The sequence below is a fragment of the Mobula hypostoma genome, chromosome 5 (assembly GCF_963921235.1).
Source record: "Mobula hypostoma chromosome 5, sMobHyp1.1, whole genome shotgun sequence".
Lineage (NCBI taxonomy): Eukaryota > Metazoa > Chordata > Chondrichthyes > Myliobatiformes > Myliobatidae > Mobula > Mobula hypostoma.
In genome coordinates this window covers 37,108,266-37,130,430 of record NC_086101.1, presented here as the reverse complement: position 1 = coordinate 37,130,430, position 22,165 = coordinate 37,108,266, and the positions used below count along the sequence as shown (strand labels likewise).

General features: G+C 44.6%; 1 protein-coding gene across 4 annotated transcripts in view; it reads right to left on the bottom strand.

Annotated features, from left to right (window-relative positions):
- LOC134346774 (dedicator of cytokinesis protein 9-like) overlaps positions 1-21,894 on the bottom strand; it is a 365,134-nt gene extending 343,240 nt beyond the window's left edge. For all 4 annotated transcript variants that reach the window (XM_063048402.1, XM_063048406.1, XM_063048404.1 and 1 more), the window contains exon 1: positions 21,628-21,894. In XM_063048402.1, the coding sequence (XP_062904472.1) occupies positions 21,628-21,732 (105 nt within the window). In that variant the 5' untranslated portion in view covers positions 21,733-21,894. The remainder of the gene's footprint in view (positions 1-21,627) is intronic.
- Positions 21,895-22,165: the final 271 nt, after the last annotated feature.

Sequence of the window (22,165 nt, the reverse complement as noted above, 5' to 3'; positions counted from 1 at the left end):
CGATGCGGCAGCAGTACAATACAATGTATAATAGAAAAAGATCACAAATTACAGTAAATATATATATACTTTGTGATTGTGTATATATATATATACACAATATAGAGATTAGTGTGCAAACTTAAAGCACACGGTATTGGGGGTAAGGTATTGGTGTGGGTGGAGAATTGGTTAGCAGACAGGAAGCAAAGAGTGGGAATAAACGGGACCTTTTCAGAATGGCAGGCGGTGACTAGTGGGGTACCGCAAGGCTCAGTGCTGGGACCCCAGTTGTTTACAATATATATTAATGACTTGGATGAGGGAATTAAATGCAGCATCTCCAAGTTTGCGGATGACACGAAGCTGGGTGGCAGTGTTAGCAGTGAGGAGGATGCTAAGAGGATGCAGGGTGACTTGGATAGGTTGGGTGAGTGGGCAAACTCATGGCAGATGCAATTTAATGTGGATAAATGTGAAGTTATCCACTTTGGTGGCAAAAATAGGAAAACAGATTATTATCTGAATGGTGGCCGATTAGGAAAAGGGGAGGTGCAACGAGACCTGGGTGTCATTATACACCAGTCATTGAAAGTGGGCATGCAGGTACAGCAGGCGGTGAAAAAGGCGAATGGTATGCTGGCATTTATAGCAAGAGGATTCGAGTACAGGAGCAGGGAGGTACTACTGCAGTTGTACAAGGCCTTGGTGAGACCACACCTGGAGTATTGTGTGCAGTTTTGGTCCCCTAATCTGAGGAAAGACATCTTTGCCATAGAGGGAGTACAAAGAAGGTTCACCAGATTGATTCCTGGGATGGCAGGACTTTCATATGAAGAAAGACTGGATGAACTGGGCTTGTACTCGTTGGAATTTAGAAGATTGAGGGGGGACCTGATTGAAACGTATAAGATCCTAAAGGGATTGGACAGGCTAGATGCAGGAAGATTGTTCCCGATGTTGGGGAAGTCCAGAACGAGGGGTCACAGTTTGAGGATAGAGGGGAAGCCTTTTAGGACCCAGATTAGGAAAAACTTCTTCACACAGAGAGTGGTGAATCTGTGGAATTCTCTGCCACAGGAAACTGTTGAGGCCAGTTCATTGGCTATGTTTAAGAGGGAGTTAGATATGGCCCTTGTGGCTACAGGGGTCAGGGGGTATGGAGGGAAGGCTGGGGCGGGGTTCTGAGTTGGATGATCAGCCATGATCATAATAAATGGCGGTGCAGGCTCGAAGGGCCAAATGGCCTACTCCTGCACCTATTTTCTATGTTTCTATATATACACACACACATGTATATATATATAGTTACAAAATACACATGGACTAAGATGTTAACTGTCCTGTGCTATCACCAGTGGGATCATCAGTTGATCTGCCACCTGTCTTCAGGAGTTTCGGCCCGCTTATGATCAAGACTCCCTCAAGGTGGTGGGCCAGCAGTGCTAAAGCACCACCTCCCACTGGTGAGCTTTAAAAACTTGGCATCTGCCTCTATCAGTCACTTCCATCCAACAGATAGTCTGCTCTTCAGGTGTCTATGCAACTACTGAAGGGTTTGCAAGATATGTATACACTGTCAGACTATCTGCCCCTCTGGACATACTTGGCCCACACCCATGCTGATCCTTTCTCTGCTGCCTCAGCTACAGCCCTGCTGGTTGACTTGATCTCTCTTCTAGTGAAGCCAAGGTCACGCAGCCACTTCTGGAGAGTGAACACAATAAACCCACGGCAGCCTACTTCGAATGGATAGCATGAGACCTTCCACCCTCTGTCTCTGCACTCTGATCTTAATTCTGCATACTTGGTTAACTTGCGCTCATGGGCTTCATCGATGTTGTCTTCCCAGGGGACTGTGAGTTCACCAATATATATTAGTTAAATTAAGTAAGTAGTACAAAAATGGAAATCAAAAGATGGTGAGGTAGTGTTCATGGGTTCAGTGTCCATTCAGAAATCGCATGGCTGAGGAGAAAAAGCAGTTGCTGAATCATTGAGTGTGCGCCTTCAGACTTCTGTGCCTCTTTCCTGATGGAAACCATTTGAACAAGGCATGTACTGGGTGATGGGGGTCCTTAATGATGGCTGCTGCCTTTCTGAGGCACCTCTGCTTGGAGATGTCCTGGATACTACGGAGACTAGTGACCACGATGGAGATGACAAGTTTACAATGCTCTGCAGCTTACTTCGATCATGTGCAATAAACCCCCACCCCCGCACCATCCCAGATGGTGATGCAGCCAATTAGAATGCTCTCCATGCTATGTCTGTAGAAATTTGGCCCTGATTCACCATTCTTTACAATCTTGGCCGACCTTCCATATTGTCAAGTGACAAGTGAGGTTTATTGTCATTTAACTACATACATGTATATAACATATGATGCAGTCGCTGCAGCCGAGACTGTCATGTCCCATGTGGCACTCTACAGCCACAACAGACGCTGCTCTAACGCAGACTAAAGCAAGACTTTCCAGGCGCAGATCCATGGTCTTGTGAGACTAACAGATGCCACCACCAGAACATATATGATGTATAAAGAAACGAGACAATGTTTCTCCAAACCATGGTGTGAAGCATATACCACATGATAACTTATGAAGATAAGGATAAAATCTACACATGAATCACACATAAATATAAATATTGAATTGAATTGACTTTATTTCTTACATCCTTCACATACATGAGTAAAAATCTTTTAGTCGTTTCCGTCTAAATATGCAATCATAGTAATTTATAATAATTTATAATAAATAAAACAGTCAATGTAACATAGAAATATACTCAAATCAGCGTGAATTAATCAGTCTGATGGCCTGGTGGAAGAAGCTGTCCTGGAGCCTGATGGTCCTGGAATTTATGCCATGGTACTGTTTCCCGCCTTGTATGCCTTAGAAGGCACGAAACGGAAGACTGTGTGGTGCGCCACTCTTCACACAGACAGTAGATGGCCGTTGACTCACAAAGAGTTCATCCGCCCTTTGACAGGTTTTGTTTTTAGTCCTGCTGGGTGCCTACACGCCCTCCTCCCTGGTTAACCGAAGTGCTCCAGGGGGTGTGCCAGTTGAGTCGCTGACGACCCGACCCGAGACAGGTAGTACTGGGCTACGTGCAAGGTAAGGCCCTGACCCCTAGGCCTGAGTTGTAGTTGTAGTAGTAGTAGTAATAGTAATAGTAGTACTGTTTCCCAGATGGTAGCAGCTGGAATAGATTGTGGTTGGGGCAACTCAGGTCTCCAACGATCCTTCGGGTCCTTTTCTCACACTTGTCTTTGTAAATGTCCCAAATAATGGGAAGTTCACAACTACAGGTGCACTGGGCTGTCCGCACCACTCTCTACAGAGTCCTGCAATTGAGGGAAGTACAGTTCCCATACCAGGCAGTGATGCAGCCAGTCAGGATGCTCTCAATTGTGCCCCTGTAGAAAGTTCTTAGGATCTGGGGGCCCACACCAAACTTGCTCAACCATCTGGAGGTGAAAGAGGTGCAGTTGTGCCTTTTTCACCACCCAACTGGTGTGTAACAAACTAAAGTGAATTGGTATTAAATATTGTAAGGTACGGAACAGATTAACCAGTAACACTTCAAATATGATGCGGCCAAGAGTTCAGAAGCCCATTGGCCTGGGGGAAGTGACTGTTTCTCAGTCTGACCGTTCTTGTTTTTATGTATCATAGTCTCCTGCCTGATGGTAGAAAATCAAAGCGGATGCTGGATGGATGGGCGGAATTCTTGATAATACTGGCCCCTGTGTACACAGTGCTCCTGATAAAGTCTCCAATGGATGGCAGGGAGATCCCTATGATCCTCTCAGCTATTCTCACAGTCCTTTGTTGGGACTTAGGTCTGATGCTCGACTGTTCCCATACCAGATGGAGATGCAATTTGTCAGGATGTTTTCAGTGGTGGTCCTGTAAAACACAGTTAAGATGGGGGGGTGGGGTGGGAGCCTCGCTTGCCTCAATCTTCTTAGGAAGATTGCTGTGACTTCTTCTTTAGGGAGGTGAGACCAGGTGGGTCATCCATGATGTGAACTCCCAGGAACTTAGTGCAATTAACTCACTCTATGGAGTAGCCGTGTATTCAGGAGGGAGATGGTTTGTCCGCGCCTCCCTGAAGTCCACAACGATTTCCTTTGTCTTCTCCACACTCAGGCTTCGGTTGTTCTTCTCACAGCAATCCACCAGCCGCTCTACTTCCTCTCTGTACTCCATCTCGTCATCGCCCTAGATGAGGCCAACCACTGTTGTACCATCCACAAACTTGATAACACGGTTCGAGCAGAACCCTGCCATACCGTCATGCATCGGCACTGTGAACAGCAGTGAGCTGAGCACACAGCCAGCACTTAGCATAAAGGGAATGGAGGCATTGCGACCCACACGGATGACTGCGGCCTTCCAATGTCCTGCAGCCTGGCAGTGCGGTAGCGTAGCAGTTAGTGTAACGCTATTACAACATTAGCAACCTGGGTTCAAATCCACCATCATCAGTAAGGAGTTTGTACGTTCTCCCTGTGTCCGTGTGGGTTTCCTCTGGGCGCTTTTGTTTCTTCCCACAGTGCAAGGATGTACGGGACCAGTAGGTTAATTAGTCACATGGGTGTAATTGGGCAGCACAGGCTCGATGGGCTAAAAGGGCCTGCTACTGTGCTGTGCCTCTAAATAAAATGTCTTTTAAAAATAAACTAAACCATATAACCTTGATTCCTCAAACATCCAGAAATCTATCAACCTCACTTCTGAATGCAGTGACTGAATCGTTACATTCACCATGGGGGATTTGTTGGGCACGTGGCCAAGTGGTTAAGGCATTCGTCTAGTGATCAGAAGGTCGCTAGTTCGAGGCTCAGCTGTGGCAGCGTTTGTGTCCTTGAGCAAGGCACTTAATCACGCATTGCTCTAGTATCTGTGCGAGGAGTGACGCCCCACACAGACTTCCAATCTGCGCCTTGTAAGGCATGAAAATGCCCAACGCAGGCCTCTCATCATCTGAGTCGACATTCCCTCCCTCCCTCCCACCATGGGGGAGGAATTCCAAAAGACTCACTGCCTTCTGAGTGAAGAAATGTCTCTTCACTTCACTTCTCCTGAAGACAAGGCAATGGTACAGCAACGAAGATCAGGAAGACCTCAAAAAGGCCCAAGTGGAGGAGAGCAAAGAATTATACAATGACACATCAGAGACAGCAACAGCACCAATTCGAAATAGATTATTATTTTAGTCATGTTCACAGAATCAACCTCAACAGCTTGTTAATTTTGTCAAACTTTAATTTTCACCTAACTGTATTTTTCAATAAAATTCCTTTCTCCAATAATGTTTTGGGGATCTACGGGAGTCTGGCAAAGCCAGCATTTATCGTCAAATACCCTTGGGTGGATTCCATTTTAAAAGCTTTTTAAATATCAATTAAATAGAAGGACAATATTTCCCCAATGGAGTCTGTCAGATATCCTCCCAGATGAAGAGATGCAGCCTCAGAATAAAAGGGCAGGACATTTCGGAATGAAACACGGAAAGGTGAATTGTCGGAATTCTCCACTGAAATGCTTTGCCATCATTTACATCCATGAGCGAGTGAGGTGGATTCCTGGGAGGAAGCTGTAAAGAGGAGAAAAATCAGCCCCAAACTTAATGACTGGGGAAACAGAATCAAGGGGCTAATGGCAGTAGTAAAATTAGTCAGCTCCATCTTGGGTACTAGCCTCTGTAGTATCCAAGAGAGCTTCAAGAAGCGGAGCCTCAGAAATGCAATGTCCATTATTAAGGACTCCCATCACCCAAGGTATGCCACCTTCTCATTGTTACCATTAGGAAGGAGGTACAGAAGCCTAAACGCACATGCTCAACGATTCAGAAACAGCCTCTTTCCCTCTGCCATCTGAGTCCTAAATGGACATTGAACCCATTTAGTAATCACTACCTCATATTTTTTATAATTTGTTTTTGCATTACTATTTTTAATTTAACTATTTAATATACATATATACTGTAATTCTTTTTCTATATTATCGTGTATTGTTGTGTACTGCCACTGCTAAGTTACCAAATTTCATGACATCTGCCTGTGATATTAAACCTGATTCTGATCCCTATTCCCCCTTCTTATGTTCTTAAGGGCATTCATGATCAGATGAGTTTTTTTTTAAAGCACTAACACCGAATCTTAAAAATCCAGCTAATTAACTAAATTTAAATTCCACAGCCACCCAAAACAGGATTTGACCTCCTATCTCAGGATTTCCCTTGCATTTCTGATCCAGTAGCTTAACCATTGCCTCAGCACTGCACACACGCACTGCAGACAAAGCTTTGCATTGCCCACATTATCTGCTGCATTCCCCTTCCGATGCATGCCCACATTTAAAAACAAGATGCTTTTGTTTTCTGGGCAGGACTAAGATATCTTCAATTACACTTGCTGATAAAGCGCACAGTCATCTCATTGTAGAAAGATGGGCGGCTGCTCTACACTCTTTGAAACAACTCTCCAATTGGAATCACTCCTGTAATACTAACCCGCAGCTCCACAAATACTTACCCAGTTCTCTTTTGAAAGCTCCCATTGACTTTATGTTTTAAGCCAGACTCACCAAGTCACAGCACCTAGTGACATTAATGTGTCACAGTCACAGAAACAGGCCATTCTGCCCACACATCCTTGCCAACTGTGAGCCTTACATCCTTTCCCCACCTCCAAAACAGACCTTTCCCTCTGTTCTTACACGAACATTTCCAAAGTCTACTTTTTAAAAGAAGCTTTGAAAAAGGGTCATCAATCTAAGACGATAACTTTGCTTCTTCCTCTGTAGCTGCTGCCTGACCTGCTGAATACTTTCGGTATTTGATACTGTCATTTCTGAATGCTAGCAGACAACAGTACTTTGCTTTTCTTTGAGAACATCTCTTTTTTCATAATTATAAACATGAGAAATTCTGCAGATGCTGGGAATCCAGACCAACACAGACAAAATGCTGGGAGGAACTCAGCAGGTCAGGCAACATCGATAGAAACGAATAAACAGTTGATGTTTTGAGCCGAGACCCTTCCTTTCATAATAACTTGGGATGGTTTACAGTTTTCAAAGAGTCACACCCTTGCAGGCCACTGTCACATTAAAGAAGCAGACTGCACGTGCTTTAATTAAAATGTCAAAGATTGCTGAGTGATGCATTAACTAAGGACCTGTAATGAAGCAATAAATATTGCTACTCAAAAATTCTTATATTGTCACTGACGACATCTCCAGGGACGGTCATTAATAAATATGGCTAATTAATCTAGTGAATAAGTATCCTGATGTGGAATAATGTCAGAATTCAAGATGCCCCAAACCTGTTTAACCTGATGTCTGAATTGGTAGCAGGTACATATCAAATCCCTCGTTTCATTTGGCTTTAAATATAATAGCAATAACTACTCACACAGAAAAGTAATGAAACACAGTCACCAAATGGCATCACTTCCACAGCTCACCTTCTGTGCAAACAAAAAAATATAATGATTACAAAATAATGAGGCAGCGAACATTTTTAGCCAGGCTGGTTTAGTCTGGGAATACGCTGTGTTTTAATGAATTATTAATGAAACAAAGACTTGGTCTGTAGTAACACAGGAGATATATTTCCACCATCAGTGAAATGGACACAGGTAATTGTAGCTGACACTTAGTAATTGTTGTACACAACAGCACACAGAAGGTAATTTTATTCCCCCCCTCCCCCGCCCCCCAGGATGCAGGGATTGCTGCCAGGGTCAGAGTTCACCGCCCATCCACAAAGGGTGGTAACCACGAAATAAAATCAGCTCAAGGTCACTGGTCTGAACAGAAACTGCCTGCCCTCCTTCAGGACAGGATTACAACGATGAGGGTGGACTGTTTTTGCTTCCAGACTGTTAATGACTAACAATCATTCACAGCCTGTAATGGCTCCTTTACACATCAGGATAGCTTCAGACAGTGAGCGCTATTGACAAGCAAAATGTAATGGTCACAAGGGCTCATGAGTTCCTACAACAGTGGCAGCAACCGCCTTCAGCAGTACAGCGGCCAACCAACCTAACACAAGCTGCAGTTGAAACAATAACACACAGTGGGACAAAGTTACCCACAATCTCCATCTTCCCGTCAGGCTGAATCTTCAGGACTCAGTAATGCTGCAAAAATAAAAATCTAGGTGATACCCATGAAAAGAATGTTTCATGCATTTTTCTTTTCAGTTGTGGTGGAATGCCTATGAGGAGCGAGGGTTAAAAGTCAACCTCCTGAAGTTCCAGGAGATAGTGCTGAATGTTATCAAGAACTACAGGGGGATCTCGATCAGCTGGTAAGTGGGCTGAAGAACAGAAAGCAGCTTTCAAAGTCAAGGTTGAATTTACTGTCTTGTGCATAAATACATGTATGCACAGGTGCAATGAAAATCTTACTTTCAGCGGCCTCATCACCGGCACATCGCATTAGTGACAGACCATTCGCGAGAAGAAAACATAAATCACACACAAAGTTTGCAAGAAAGACACAATTGAAACGAAAACAAGTGGTCATATTTTTGCTATACTGAGGGAGCGATTAGGGTTGTGCAGGTTGGTTCGAGAGCCATGTGGCTGAAAGGGAGTAGCTATCCTCAGACCCGGTGGTGTGGGACCTCAGGCTTCTGTGCTTCCTGCCTGATGGCAGCTGCAAAAGATGACACGGAGAGATAAATGCTAGGTGTGGGACTTTGGGAAGTCAACCAGTATAGAACTTGTACAGTGAAAGGTAGGACCCTGGGCAACACTGCAGAACAGGGGGACCTAATCGTACAATGAACAGCTCCCTGAAAGTGATGTCGCAGAGAGACAGGTTGGCGAAGAAAGATTTGGGCATGCTGGCCTTCCTCAGTCAGGACACGTGAGCATAAAGCTGAGTGAGGTGTTTAGTTGCAGGAGTACACAACATTGGTGAGACTGCACTTGGGAGTACTGTGTTCCAGGTTGGTTGCTCTGTAATAGGAAAGACATTTTAAACTGAAAGGCGTGCAGAGAAAATGCAAGGATTTGCAGGCCAGAGTTTCAGCAAGTGGTTGGACAGGCTAGGACTTTATTCCTTGGAATGTAGGAGACTGAGGAGTGACATTATAGACGCCTACAAAACCATGAGGGGCATAAACAAGGTGAACATACACCGTCTTCTCCCAGGGAAAGGGAACCAAAGACTACAGGGTATACGGTGCTGTGCTGAAGTCTTAGGCACATATATACAGCTAGGGTGCTTAGGACTTCTACACAGTACTCTATTCATCAATGTGGAGCGGAGAGCAAGTTTGTAAATCTGGCGGGAGCAAAGGATGTCGGGACTGGCGAGGATGGAGTGCCACGAGAGGGGTGTGGGACAGGTAGCAAAAGGGGGATTGCCAGGGGTAAGGGGGTGGTGGTGCGGGTGCAGACACACCCCGCCCCTGAGACACCAGGCAAGGTCATTTGATTTATTAATCATTACAAAATATCTCTCTGATGCTTCCCACTCCCTGCCCTCTCTCTTTTCCTTTTCCCAACCATGATTCCGCTCTCCCCGCCCCCTTCCCCCCTCAGTCCACAATAGAGACCCATATCAGAATCAGTCTCATCATCGCTCATATACATCATGAAATTTAGTTTTTTTTTAGTGGCAGCAGTACAGTGAGGAACATAAAATTACCACAGTACTGTGCAAAAGTCTTAGACACCCCAGCTAAATACATGTGCCAAGACTTTTGCACAGTACTGTAGGTTTAAGGAGAGGGCAAAGAACTAACAGGAATCTGAGGGGCAACTTCTACAGGCAGAGGGTGGTGCGAATGTGGAGTAAGTTGCCAAAGGAAGTGGTTGAGGCAGGTACAAGAACATTTCAAAGACATAGCATAGGAAAGGTTTGGATAGATACACAGGTAAATGGGACCAGCTTACCATCTTGGTTAGCAAGAATAAATTAAGCCAATGGACCTGTTTTCGCGCTCGAAAATTCCAAGACTAAAAGAATCTGCGATGAAATCTCATCATTCTATATAAATACTGAAAGATGTGCGTCAAATCACACAATGACGTGGCACAATGTTACAAAAATAACTAGCAGAACACCATCACACGTCTTGCATGCACATCTCGCTGGTATTACTGGTTCACCTCCTGCAGTAACAGTGAAGTGGGTGCAACACAAGAGACACGAGAGATGGCAGTTGCTGGAACCTGAAGCAACACGCAATCTGGTGGAGGAACTCAACAGGCAGCATAGGTGGGTGGAAGGAAACACTGCGTGCTGTTGCAGTGCTTCAATCTGAAAAGTGGATAATTCCTATCCCATCTGAGATGCAGTCTCACCCACGGAGTTCCTCCAGCAGATTTGTTCGTTGCACAGCTCACAGTACTGTGACCCAACCTACCTCACTGACTTCAAAAGGCACATAGTGAAACTTCCATACATCACTTCTTTGACCATCAAGAAGCCAGAACTGGAGAGGTGCTAGGTGTGTGCAGGAGTTTGAAAGAACAGGTAGCGACATAGAGAAGGGTGAGGCGCTGGAGGAAGCTAAAGGGCAAGGGTGAGAAGTCGAGAACGCCCAGACTTTATGGGTTCAGAGAGCAGAGGGCATATGGAGGGAGGGGGCAGGGCAAGCCCAGGGCAAGGGGGACACAGTGCAAGCTCCACTGGGCCTCAGGGAAACAGAGCTGAGTGAAGCTGGCTAGATTGTCTGCTGCACAAACCGTTACCCAAACTTAAAGTTGATTAAGCTGTGTACAAACTCCATCGAATCAGAACAAGGCACGGCACAGAAACAGGCCCTTTGGTCCACAAAGGTGTGCCAACCCAATTAAGCTATTAGCTAGATGCCTAACCAAACTAATCCCTTCTGTCTCAACCAGGTCCACATTCCTCCATTCTCTGTTGATTCATGTGCCTGACTAACAGCCGATTTATCACCTCCCAGTTTACCATTTGCTTCCATCACCACCCAAGGCAGCACATTCTGGGCACCCAGCACTCACTGTATAAATAAACGAGCCCTTTGAATGTTCCCCCTCTCCCTTTAAATGCATGGCCGCTGGTATTAGACAGTTAGTTGATCGCGATCCACACCCTACCCACAGGAATGCCATGTGTGTGCCCTGCTTTACTGATGTTACACCAACCACAACCTCCATTATGTACAAATGGAGCAGAAGCAACAATACATCTTTGCTCTTCCCTTATCACACTCGGTGAATTCTGTATCCCGTGGAAGTTAAAAATGCTTGGTCCCTCTACAGTCAATTAAAACACAATAACTCTTACAACGCAGGAAACCCAGCAGCCTAACATACCCACAACAGGACCCACTGCTCGAGGGCAGGTAAGTATTGGCCAGAGCACCAGAAAATGTCTGATCGCTGTCGGACTCACAACAGTGTTAACAGCTGCAGCCTAGACTCGGCGGAGTGGACGACCAGATCACGAAACCTAGGCTAGAAAGCCACAGCCAATACCACACCACATGTCAAGTTGCCAAACTGATGGACAAAAAAACAATAGCTTTGTCCTCACCAAAGGGACCTGAGACCTGAAGCCAGAAGCCTGGGCGAGAAGCCATACAATGCAAAAATGTAAATGTAAAAATATAGTTTTACACACCATTTCCTCGTGGGGTTAATATCATCATCCAGAGTTCCCTGTGGGCCTTGTCGAGAATTCAAAGCATTCAACACAAGACTTTAACATTTTTAATTTATTTCCTCTCAAGCTACATCTTTTAACCAACAAACAACCTCATTCTTTCAGTAAATTTCCCACCTACTCGCCCTTGCTTTGGCCAAATACTTTGATCCAAACAACACTGGCCATTTTGCAAGATTGATAAAGGTCACTGCAGTAGATGCCTGTGCTAAAATATACAGGAAGGATCCTCTCAATGGGTTTTAAGAATGCTTAAAACTGCAACCGTTCATTTCCAGTGATTCCAGGGTCCCAGTCAATGTGACTGTCACAGACATCTCCTGACAGTTAACAGAGGCCACAGTGCAAAGAAACGATTCACAGCTCCCCATCCACAGAATCAATCTTTCAACTTGATCATTTCATCTCCCAGGAAACTCTCTTGGACACATGGGGTACACCAGTGCAGAAGGATGAAGGAAAGTGCAAGATAAAGTTACTAAAATGAACATTTTTTTTTCCCCAAACAGTGAAAGACCTGGATCTGACAGACTGCAGATAATGACTGCACACCAGGATTGGTTCTGAACGGGACACCAACACTACATCCTGCATGGTTTCAATCCAAAATATCAACAATTCCTTTTCTCCCACACCTGCTGGTCGAGCCACTGAGTTGATCCAGCAGAACGGTTGCTGCTCCATTGTTACATCAGTGGACACAAAGGGAGTTCTGCTGGATATGCATGCAGTCGGGACGATTAATCTGTGCAGTTGTGCAGCATCAATCTTCCCCTTGCACAGCTCCTTGGCATCGAGCATGCTTTCACTTCCCATGTGTGCAAGATCCCTGTCCATCAATTCTTTTAGCTTGTGTAGCTACATCAGAGCAGAATGCAGACTTGTTCTAATGGCGACGATGTTGTGGATTACAGTCTACCTGTCCAGACAGCCACAGTATGTGAGATTGCAGTGCTGTTTATCAGATACTATGGTTAGCAGCACAGGGGCACCTCAGGGGACTGTCCCATCCCCATTCCTGTTTATTGTCTACACTTCAGACTTCAGATACAACTCAGAGTCCTGCCACCTGCAGAAGTTTTTGGATGACTCGGCAGTTATGGGCTGTATCAGGTGGGGTCAAGAGGCCAAGAGGCCAAGCACAGAAGAGTGGTGGACAACTTTGTTGAGTGGTGTGGGCTGAATCACCTGCAGCTCAACATCACTACGACAAAGGAGTTGGTGGTGGACTTCAGGAAGGTGAAAACTCCCTGCATTCCCATCTTCATCATGGGAATGGATGTGGAAGTCGTTCGGGACTGCAAATACCTGGGAACTCACCTGGACAATAAACTGAACTGGACTAAAAATACAGGGACTCTGTGCAAAAAAGGGACAGAGCAGACAGCACTTGCTGAGGAGGCTCTGGTCATTCAAGGTCTGTAGTACTATGCTACAGATGTTCCAAGCCTCAGTGGTGGCCAGCATTCTATTCTACACTGTAGTCTGTTGGGGCATCAGGGAGAGAGCAGTTGACGCCAAGAAGATTGATAAACTCATCAGGAAGGCTGGTTCCCTTCTGGGGGTGGAACTGGATTCTATGGTGGTTGTGTGTGAGAGGAGGATGCTGCAAAAGTTACAGAGCATTATGGACAATTCCTCTCACCCCCTCTATGACATACTGGACAAACAGAGGAGCACCTTTAGTAAGAGACTAATTCCACCGAGGTGCACCACTGAATGCCACAGAATATCCTTTCTCCCTGTGGCTATAAGACTCTGCAATTCCTCCTCCTTAAGTATATGGTCTCATTGCATATCTATATTTTGCACTATTACTTTTTAAACGCATATTTTGTATTTTTTCATACCTCAATGCTTACATGTCGTATTTTAAAGTATATATTTCTGACTGAACAACCATGTGACCTTTGGGATAAATATAGTTTTATCTTATCTTATGTTCAAGAGGGTTGGAGACCAGGTTCATTGGACCAAATTCGCAAACTCACTTATGCCTACACAAACCATGCTGGAATTGGTTCATTTTTGTTACAGGTACTGAGCTACACTGAAAAATTTGTCTTCCATATCATTCATCACACAATGCATTGAGATAAGACAAAGGAAACTAGTAACAGTGCAGAAAAAAGTGTTATAGTTAGAGAGAAAGTACAGTGCAGGCAGACAATAAAGTGCAAGATCATAACAAGGTAGATGGTAAGGTCATCAGTCCATCTTATTGTACTATGGGACCATTCAATAATCTTATGACAGTGGGGTAGAAGCTGTCCTTGAGCCAATGGTACATGCCTTCAGGCTTTTGTATCATCTGCCCAACTGGAAGAGAGAATGTCCGCGGTGGCTGTGGTATTTGATCATGCTGGCTGCTTTACTGAGACAGTTAGAAGTACATACAGAGTCCATGGAGGGGAAGCTGGTCTCTATGATGTGCTGAACTGTGTTCACAACTCTGCAGCTTCTTGCTGTCGTGTCATGTGCAGAAGGGTTGCCATACCAAGCTGTGATGCACCCAAATAGAAAGCTTTTTATTGTGCATTGATAAAAAAATTGGTAAGGATAGAAAGGTACAGACTGCGTTTCTTTAACCTCTTAAGTACAGAGTGATGATTAGAGAGTTTTCTTATCACGGCAACTACGTGTTGGGTCAGGTTAGGCTATTTGTGATGTTTATATGGAGAAACTTGAAGCGCTCAACCTCAACACCTCAGCAGGTGACGGTAATGATAATGAGTAAAACTCCATCTCAAGATTAGAATGGTTAACCATCGAAGAGGACCTGCTCTAAACTAACCACATGAACACAGAAACAAGCTAAATGCACCAAAAGGAGTTGCATCACAATATTCAATCATTTCCCAGGCTGAAGACACACCAGCATTAATCTCAGTGTGGATATCATGAGGAAGAAAAATTTCAGGATCGGAGAAAAGAACTGAAGGCTGTGGCTTTGACAAAGAACCATAAGAACAATTGGCTTCCTTCCACAGAAGCCACCTGACCTGTTGAGCATTTCCTAATTTTATTTCAGAATTACAGCATCTGCAAATCTTCCACTTTTGGCTTATTTCTGTGCTGCTCGATTCTATAATTTGACACTGACAGAAAAATGCTTCCTGGCATCTCTCCCACTTGCCTCATACATATGAATAAGTAGTGTACAGTTCAAAGCAAGATCCAGAATGTAAGCCTAGGAAGCTTGTAAAGCACACACTAAAACGTGAATGGAAGAGAATATATGTTAAGTCTCAAATGGAAACAAATATCCCGCAAACCTCTCACTGAGGCAATCTCTCCAGGTGCTCAGAGTTATACGATCTACAACGAACTTGTTGGGGCACATACCACAGCAGACAGAGAACCTGCTGACATACTGAGAGTTTAACAATTTCACTGCAAGGATCCACACAGAACCGAGGCATGGTTAAAAGAGTTTCACATCACGACAGTCACTGCACATCCGAATGAAAGCATCATAGCTGTGATGAGGTGCTTTAGGGTGTTCTGAGGTCATAAAAAAAAATCAGTCGACTTTCTTCAGAAATTTCCTACAACTCTTCAGCCATAACCAGACTGCAGGGAAGGGGGCAAGTAAACAAGACCACTAATCCACGACGGCATTCAGTCCCTCAGTCGTAGAGTCATCCCACGTTGGAAACACGCCCTTCGGCCCAACTCGCAGGTGACCAATGGTTTAGTCCCATCTGCCTGGGACTATGGTTGGCCCATATCCCTCTCAACCTTTCCTATCCATGCACTTATCTGGAAACACTGCTAAGGGGCCTGCCTCAACCACTATTTCTGGTAGCTCATTACAGATACACACTACCTCAAGCTGCTCCTGATGTCCCTTGTAAATCTCACCTCTAATCTTGTACCTATAACCACATTTTCAGCAGCCCCTACCCCCCAACCCAGGAAAAAGACTTTCACCCCTTCTGTGCCTCTCATGATCTTATAGACCGCACCAGTCCTGTTCCACCATATTGAAAGACTATGGCTAATCTGTGACCTGAATTAATGTACCTCTCCTCTTCCCCCCCACCCGCCCATCCCTCTGATTTTTAACATACATCTTACAGACTCATTTAAAATTATTTGACATTGTGTAACTTCATCCGCTGAGGAATTCCAGTTTTCACCCGGGGTGTGGGGGGAGTGTGTGACCTCAAACATGAACTTTCACCCCAGCCCCAAACTCATCAGCAAACAGAACTAGTTTCATTCCTCTTAACCTCTTGAAAATTTCTTCTCTAAAATCACCTTCCACGTAACACTCAAAAAAATTTCAACGTGCATAATCTTTGCTTGCGGTTTCAGTTTAGGTGTTAAGGTATTATTCCAATAAAGGCAGGGCCTGTTTGTTATTTTAAAATCACCATGCTCCGGCTGTGATCAAGCAAGCAAATACCCTGAAAGATTCCTCTCCAAAGCCCCAGGTGACGAAACTACCTATGAAGACATTTCACACAGTGCAGTATGTGCCCTCATCACAAACCAGTCCAGTTCCGTCTAAGCTAGCACTTCTAACTGGATACCTTCAAATGATCAAAATAAAACACAAACATAAAACTACAGTTCAAAATAAGCAGCAAGATAATCATCATTCCAATGGTCCAGTGTACATAGGCTGAGAACCGTATACAAAAAAGCTTAAACTCTGGAGCAGGATGTTCATAATTACAACCGTAAATAAAACTTGCATTTTTGAACTGATTACAATCTTAAGATAGAGGTATATTCTTCATAAATGTTGAGTTTGTTTCCTTCATTTTGTTACTTTTTTAAAGTTATGATTTTGGAGTCAGTTGCAGTGGGATGGTTTTGAACTGGAAGGGTTGTAATGGCTTTGACTTAGAAAACACACTGATGCAAAAGTGTCAACAGAGAATCAGAAATGTTGCAACCAATAAACCAGGATAAGACAAAATGCAAATACAGACAGTCCCTGGGTAATGAATGGGCTCCAATTCTACAGATCTTTATTAGTTGATTTTGTCCATAGATTGGAAAATACACAAAAAAAAAATCACTCAATATGGTACCTCCATAGTGTTCATGGAAACATCCCCACCATTTGTAGTAGCTACAGGAGGTGCTGCCTCTATAAGGCAACATCCATCATCAAAGATCCCCCCTGCCCCAATGCATGCCATCTTCTCACCACTACCATCGGGCAGGAGCTACAGAAGCTTGAAGTCCCACAGCCACCAGGTTCAGGAGCGACCACTGTCTTTCAATCATTCGGTTCTTCAAACAAACGGTACAACCTTAATCACTGCTGTTTATAAGACCATAGGACATAGAAGCTGAATGCAGCCACTCAGTCTGTCGAGACTACTCTGCCATTTGATCATGGCTGATTCATTATTCCCTCTCAACTCTTGCAGGCATTCACTGCCGAACTGATTTCATGTTCTTAAACGCAAACAACAGGAATTCTGCAGATGCTGGAAATTCAAGCAACACACATCAAAGTTGCTGGTGAACGCAGCAGGCCAGGCAGCATCTGTAGGAAGAGGTGCAGTCGACGTTTCAGGCCAAGACCCTTCGTCAGGACTAACTCTTATCTTATCTTAGTCCTGACGAAGGGTCTCGGCCTGAAACGTCGACTGCACCTCTTCCTACAGATGCTGCCTGGCCTGCTGCGTTCACCAGCAACTTTGATGTGTGTTGCTTGATTTCATGTTCTACTGGGTGTTTGATAGATCTACTTAAGGCTGTGTTTTAGCCAAAAAAAAAAAATCAGCTAAGATACAAAGCCATACTCTACAAGAAGACAAATTAGCTTGCCACTGGCACATAGAACGAAAGGATCCACCAACTGGCAAGATCTTGGAGTGCTTTAATGAACAGCCCTATTATGACATTCAACATTGTGACCACATTGATCTAATTGTTTTTTTTTTGGTCCTAATTGTGTTCTTTCTTGCAACAATAGTGTACAATATATGTTTAAGTTTATTGTGAATGCTGCTTAAATGATGCCACATGCCTATGATTCTGCTGCAATCAAGTTTTTCATTGCACCTGTGCATACATGTACTTGTGTATATGTCAGTAAACTCAGTTTGACTTTGATACGGTAACCATACTGCCACAATACTATCGTATTTCGCGATAGCCTGCAGGAGAATGAATCTCAGAGTTGTATTCTGTACAGATACTTTGATAAGACATAACTTGGAAAAAATGGCATCAAAAGCTGGTAAGAAAGAATTAGTGCCCGTAAGTCAGACATTCAGAACTGGGGGACAGCCTGCATTGCAGAGTGGATCTGAACTTACACAAAAGCAATATCTATCTATACAAACAGAGGAAAAGTAAACAATTATTCCAGTCAGTTGAAGCAAATAAAAAGATGGACACAACAGCAGGTTTTCATTACGAGTCCCGAAATACAATTTATCTTTCAGAAATGAAATGATTCAGACCCAGACAATGGCCTTAAAAAATGTACTGAATTGCTGCAATTTAGAACTTGCTGTCTGGAAGAGCAGTGCCGTTCGGAAGGAGGTACAAGAGCATCAGGACTCGGCTTGTCAGACTGGGTAACAGCTTCTTCCCTCAGGCTGTGAGACTAATGAATACCCTGACACCACCGAGGTCTCGACACCAGGTCAGCCAGCTGTTTACTGTACTGTCGACATGCGCTGCACTTCACTACATATATTTTGAATTAAATTATTTATATAATTTATTAACTTATTTATGGTATAATATTTTGGTTTATGTGCTGAGTGTGATATATATTGTATGGGTGCTCTGCAGTCTGGAGGAACGGTGTTGTGTTTGGTTGTATATGTACAGTAGATAACAAGTTCCTCAGGAACTTTCAGAAGGGAATTGGATGTAGTCTTCAAACTTTGCAGAGATACAGGGAGAGTGATAGTGAGTTGCCTCCTGTAGATTGTGCGCAGGAAGTAAGGGCCTGATAGCTTCCCCCCAACCTGCACCTTACACATAAACTGATGGATGTTACTTCTGCAAAGACAAGCAAGAACCCATTGCATCATTCAGTCCCCACTGATCCTGCACCATGTCCACTGTCCCACCTCATTCCTACAAACCCAAGCAACACAGAACACTGGGATCAAAATTCCAAAGATTCACCTCAGGCTGAATGAAGCTCATCCACTCCGCCTCAGTCCTAAAGGGACTTGCTTTGAGAGATGGGTGACCTAAAACACAGCATGAGGTGGCATCCATCTTGAAGGACCCCACTACCCTGGATGTGCCCTCTTCTCATTATCATTAGGGCGGAGGCACAGGAGCCTGAAAATACACACTCAAATGTTTTAAGAAGAGCTTCTTCCCATCTGGCACCAGATTTCTGAACGGTCCATGAACCTATGAACACTCCCTCACTACCCATTTATTTGTTTCATATTTCTTGTTGTAACTTATAGTATTTTCATTCCATATTGCACTGATCTGCTGCAGCAAAAACATACATTTTACAACATATATCAGTGATTAAAAAAAAACATTCTGAGGCATATCTGTAGTCAGAATTAGCACTAATATTTCAAATCACCTCCAGATTACTGAAATCAAGATCAACTGATTTGAAGATCAGTGATCGAAAGTGTTTTTTCGCCTAATGTCAACAAAACTAAAGCACTGGTAATTGACTTCATTGAGGGAGATGATGCACATGTTCCTGTCTACATCACGGAGCTGAGGTCGAGAGCGTCAAATTCCTAGGTGTGAACATCACCAACAGCCCGTTCTGGTCCAACAACATTGGTGTCATGCCGTGGAAGTGCACCACTACCTCTGTTTCCTCAGGAGGCTACAGAAATTTGCCACGTCCCTGTCAACTCTTACCAATTTTTAAATCGGTGCCCCATAGAAAGCACTCTGCATGCCTAACGGCTCGGTAAGGCAATAGTTCTGCACGTAACCGCAGTTCCTTGAGTTGATACAGCTCAGCACACAAGAACCAGTCTCTCTTCCATCTACGTATACAACTTCTTCCAGCGGGCCGTTGTGCAGTTGAATAATGCTACAACCTTGTATGCCAATGGCCATTGAATGTCATGGTCTATCGAAGTCACTTGCTGCATGTAAATATGGGATTTTTTTAAAAATTGAGCTGCACCACATTCATTGTAAATATCTGTTTTTGCACAGAGTAGGGTAACACCACAATCTTGTTGTCTTGAGCAATGACAATAAAGTTCTATTCTATTCTTCTTGCAGCCTTAGTAAAGTAGCCAGTGTAATCAAAGACCCCACCCTTCCTGGCATACTCTATTCTCCCTTCCTCCATTGGGCAGAATGTATAAGAATCTGAAACCATGTACCACCAGGCTCAAGGATAGCTGCCATCCACTTTTACCAGTCTCATAAATGGACCTTGTAGGACAAGATGCAGGACCTTTTGCCTGCAATGCACTTTCTTTTACACTTTATTCCATATTGTTATTGTTTTACCATATTCTAGTTCAAAGCACTGTGTAACTATTTGATCTGCAAAAAAAAAAGCATGCTAGACACTGGATCTTGCTACAAAAGAAGAAGAAAGCCATTAACTCCGAGTGGAGTCATCGGGATGCTGTCATGACGGCGTTTTTTTTAAGCAGGCTTTCTTATTTTTATGAGGCTGAGTTGCTAGCTCGATGCTCAACCCAGCACGGATGGAAAGCGTGCAAGGGAGCCGGCTGGATTCGAACTTGGGAGCCTTCGCTCCAAAGTCCAGCACTGATACCACTACATCACCAGCCGGCCATCTTGCTACATAATAAACCAATAATTCTGGCAGACTCTATGCCCCTTTCTGTAAATCATGCTCCTCAGTAGTACTCATTGAATTTTACTACATTAAAAGGTGTCATTACAGTATATGGAAATTGAGTGTATTTTACAGTATTACAATAAGCTACTGAAAAATGAAGTATTTTTGAAAATTGGTTTGCATGCAAACAAAGGTGTCAAAACAAGGTGAAGTTTTTAAATATAACCAGATGACAGCTTGGAGCATCTAGACCAGTTTCTCAACTGCACAAATAATTCAATAAAAGAGAAGACCACATCACTAACAGTCTGGAAGCAATTCACTTTCAAAGCCAAACAAAAAACATCCTCACCCTTCGAAAAAGAAGATGAGGGAAAATGTTTTTAAGCAGCTTGCGGTAATTATCTGGAGTGAAAAAGTGAAAAACAGTGGAGCAAGAGAAGGGAGCAGGACTACTAGGGGAATGGGACTGATTGGGGTGATCCTTCATTCACATACATAGCAGACATGGATCAAGTGCCTTCTGTACTCTACTATTCCTTCTAAAATAAACTAGCCTTATAATAACAGAAAATAATTTCACTATTTATACTCCGACAGTGAAGGTAAATAAACTTCACAAAATAAAAACCAGATTAAACCTTGATTATCAACAAAAAATCCAATAAACAAATTATTAAGGGCATTTAAAATTGGCACAACAGCATAAGCACTATATATCAACACACAGGATGAATACAGGATATACAAATTATTTCAGAGGATCAGTCCACATAAACTACACCACCATTTGTCCACACACATTTGGCCTGATGGAACCGGGTCGGTAACATCCCCACCCACCCGTATCCCCTCTCCCTCATCTCTGCACAAACATCCTGCAAATCCCTGACTCCATCCCCCTCTCTCCTTCCCCATTCTCCATCTCACCCCCTTCAATGTTCCTTCCCCCCACACCGATCTCTGCCCCGGCTCCCCTCCTCTCCCTCTGCCTCACATCCACTACTCCTCTCCTCACCTCACCTACACATCGCCTCCTCCATTCCCCCTCTACCTACCATTTCACTTGTCTTCCCCCTCCCCCCTCTCTCCGTCCCTCCAGCTAATGCTCGACACCACACTGTATCCCGGGCCGCGTTTTTAACCAGGTACTGGCGCAGCCACCCCTCGGGAGCAGGCTGCCCTCATCCCCATCGCCTTCACCCAGTCCCTCTCACGCTGGACCCCACTCACCAGCAGCACCGACGTTCGCACCGCTTCGGAGACACTGTGCCGGAGCTCGGCGGCGGTGCCAGGTCTGCTGAGGGCGCGGGTGAACCTGCGCGTTTCCTGGGCCATGGTCGGGACACAATGACAGGGCTGGTCCTCAGGACCGCTGCCACCGGCTCTGGCTGCTGGGGCGGCGACGGGGAGCGGGAAGCCCGGCCGCTGCCGCCGGCGGAGTCCAGGAAGGAGCCCGGGCTGCGTCTCAGTTGCGATCGCTGCGCAATATCGGCAGCACCGCCCCGTTCACCCCTCCTCCCCGCCTGCTTCACTCCCCTTCTCTCCTCTTCCCTCCTCCTTCACTCTTCACTCCTCCCCTTTCCCTCCCCTTCACTCCTCCCCTTCCTCTCCTCCCTCTCCCTTCTCTTCCTCCCCTATCCACCTACCTATCCCCTCCAACCCCTCCCAATCATCTCCCCTTCTCGCCCCATCCTTATTCCTCCCATCATCCCATCCCTTCTCATTCTCCCTCCTCCTCCTTCACTCCTCTGCCCCTTGTTTCCTCATT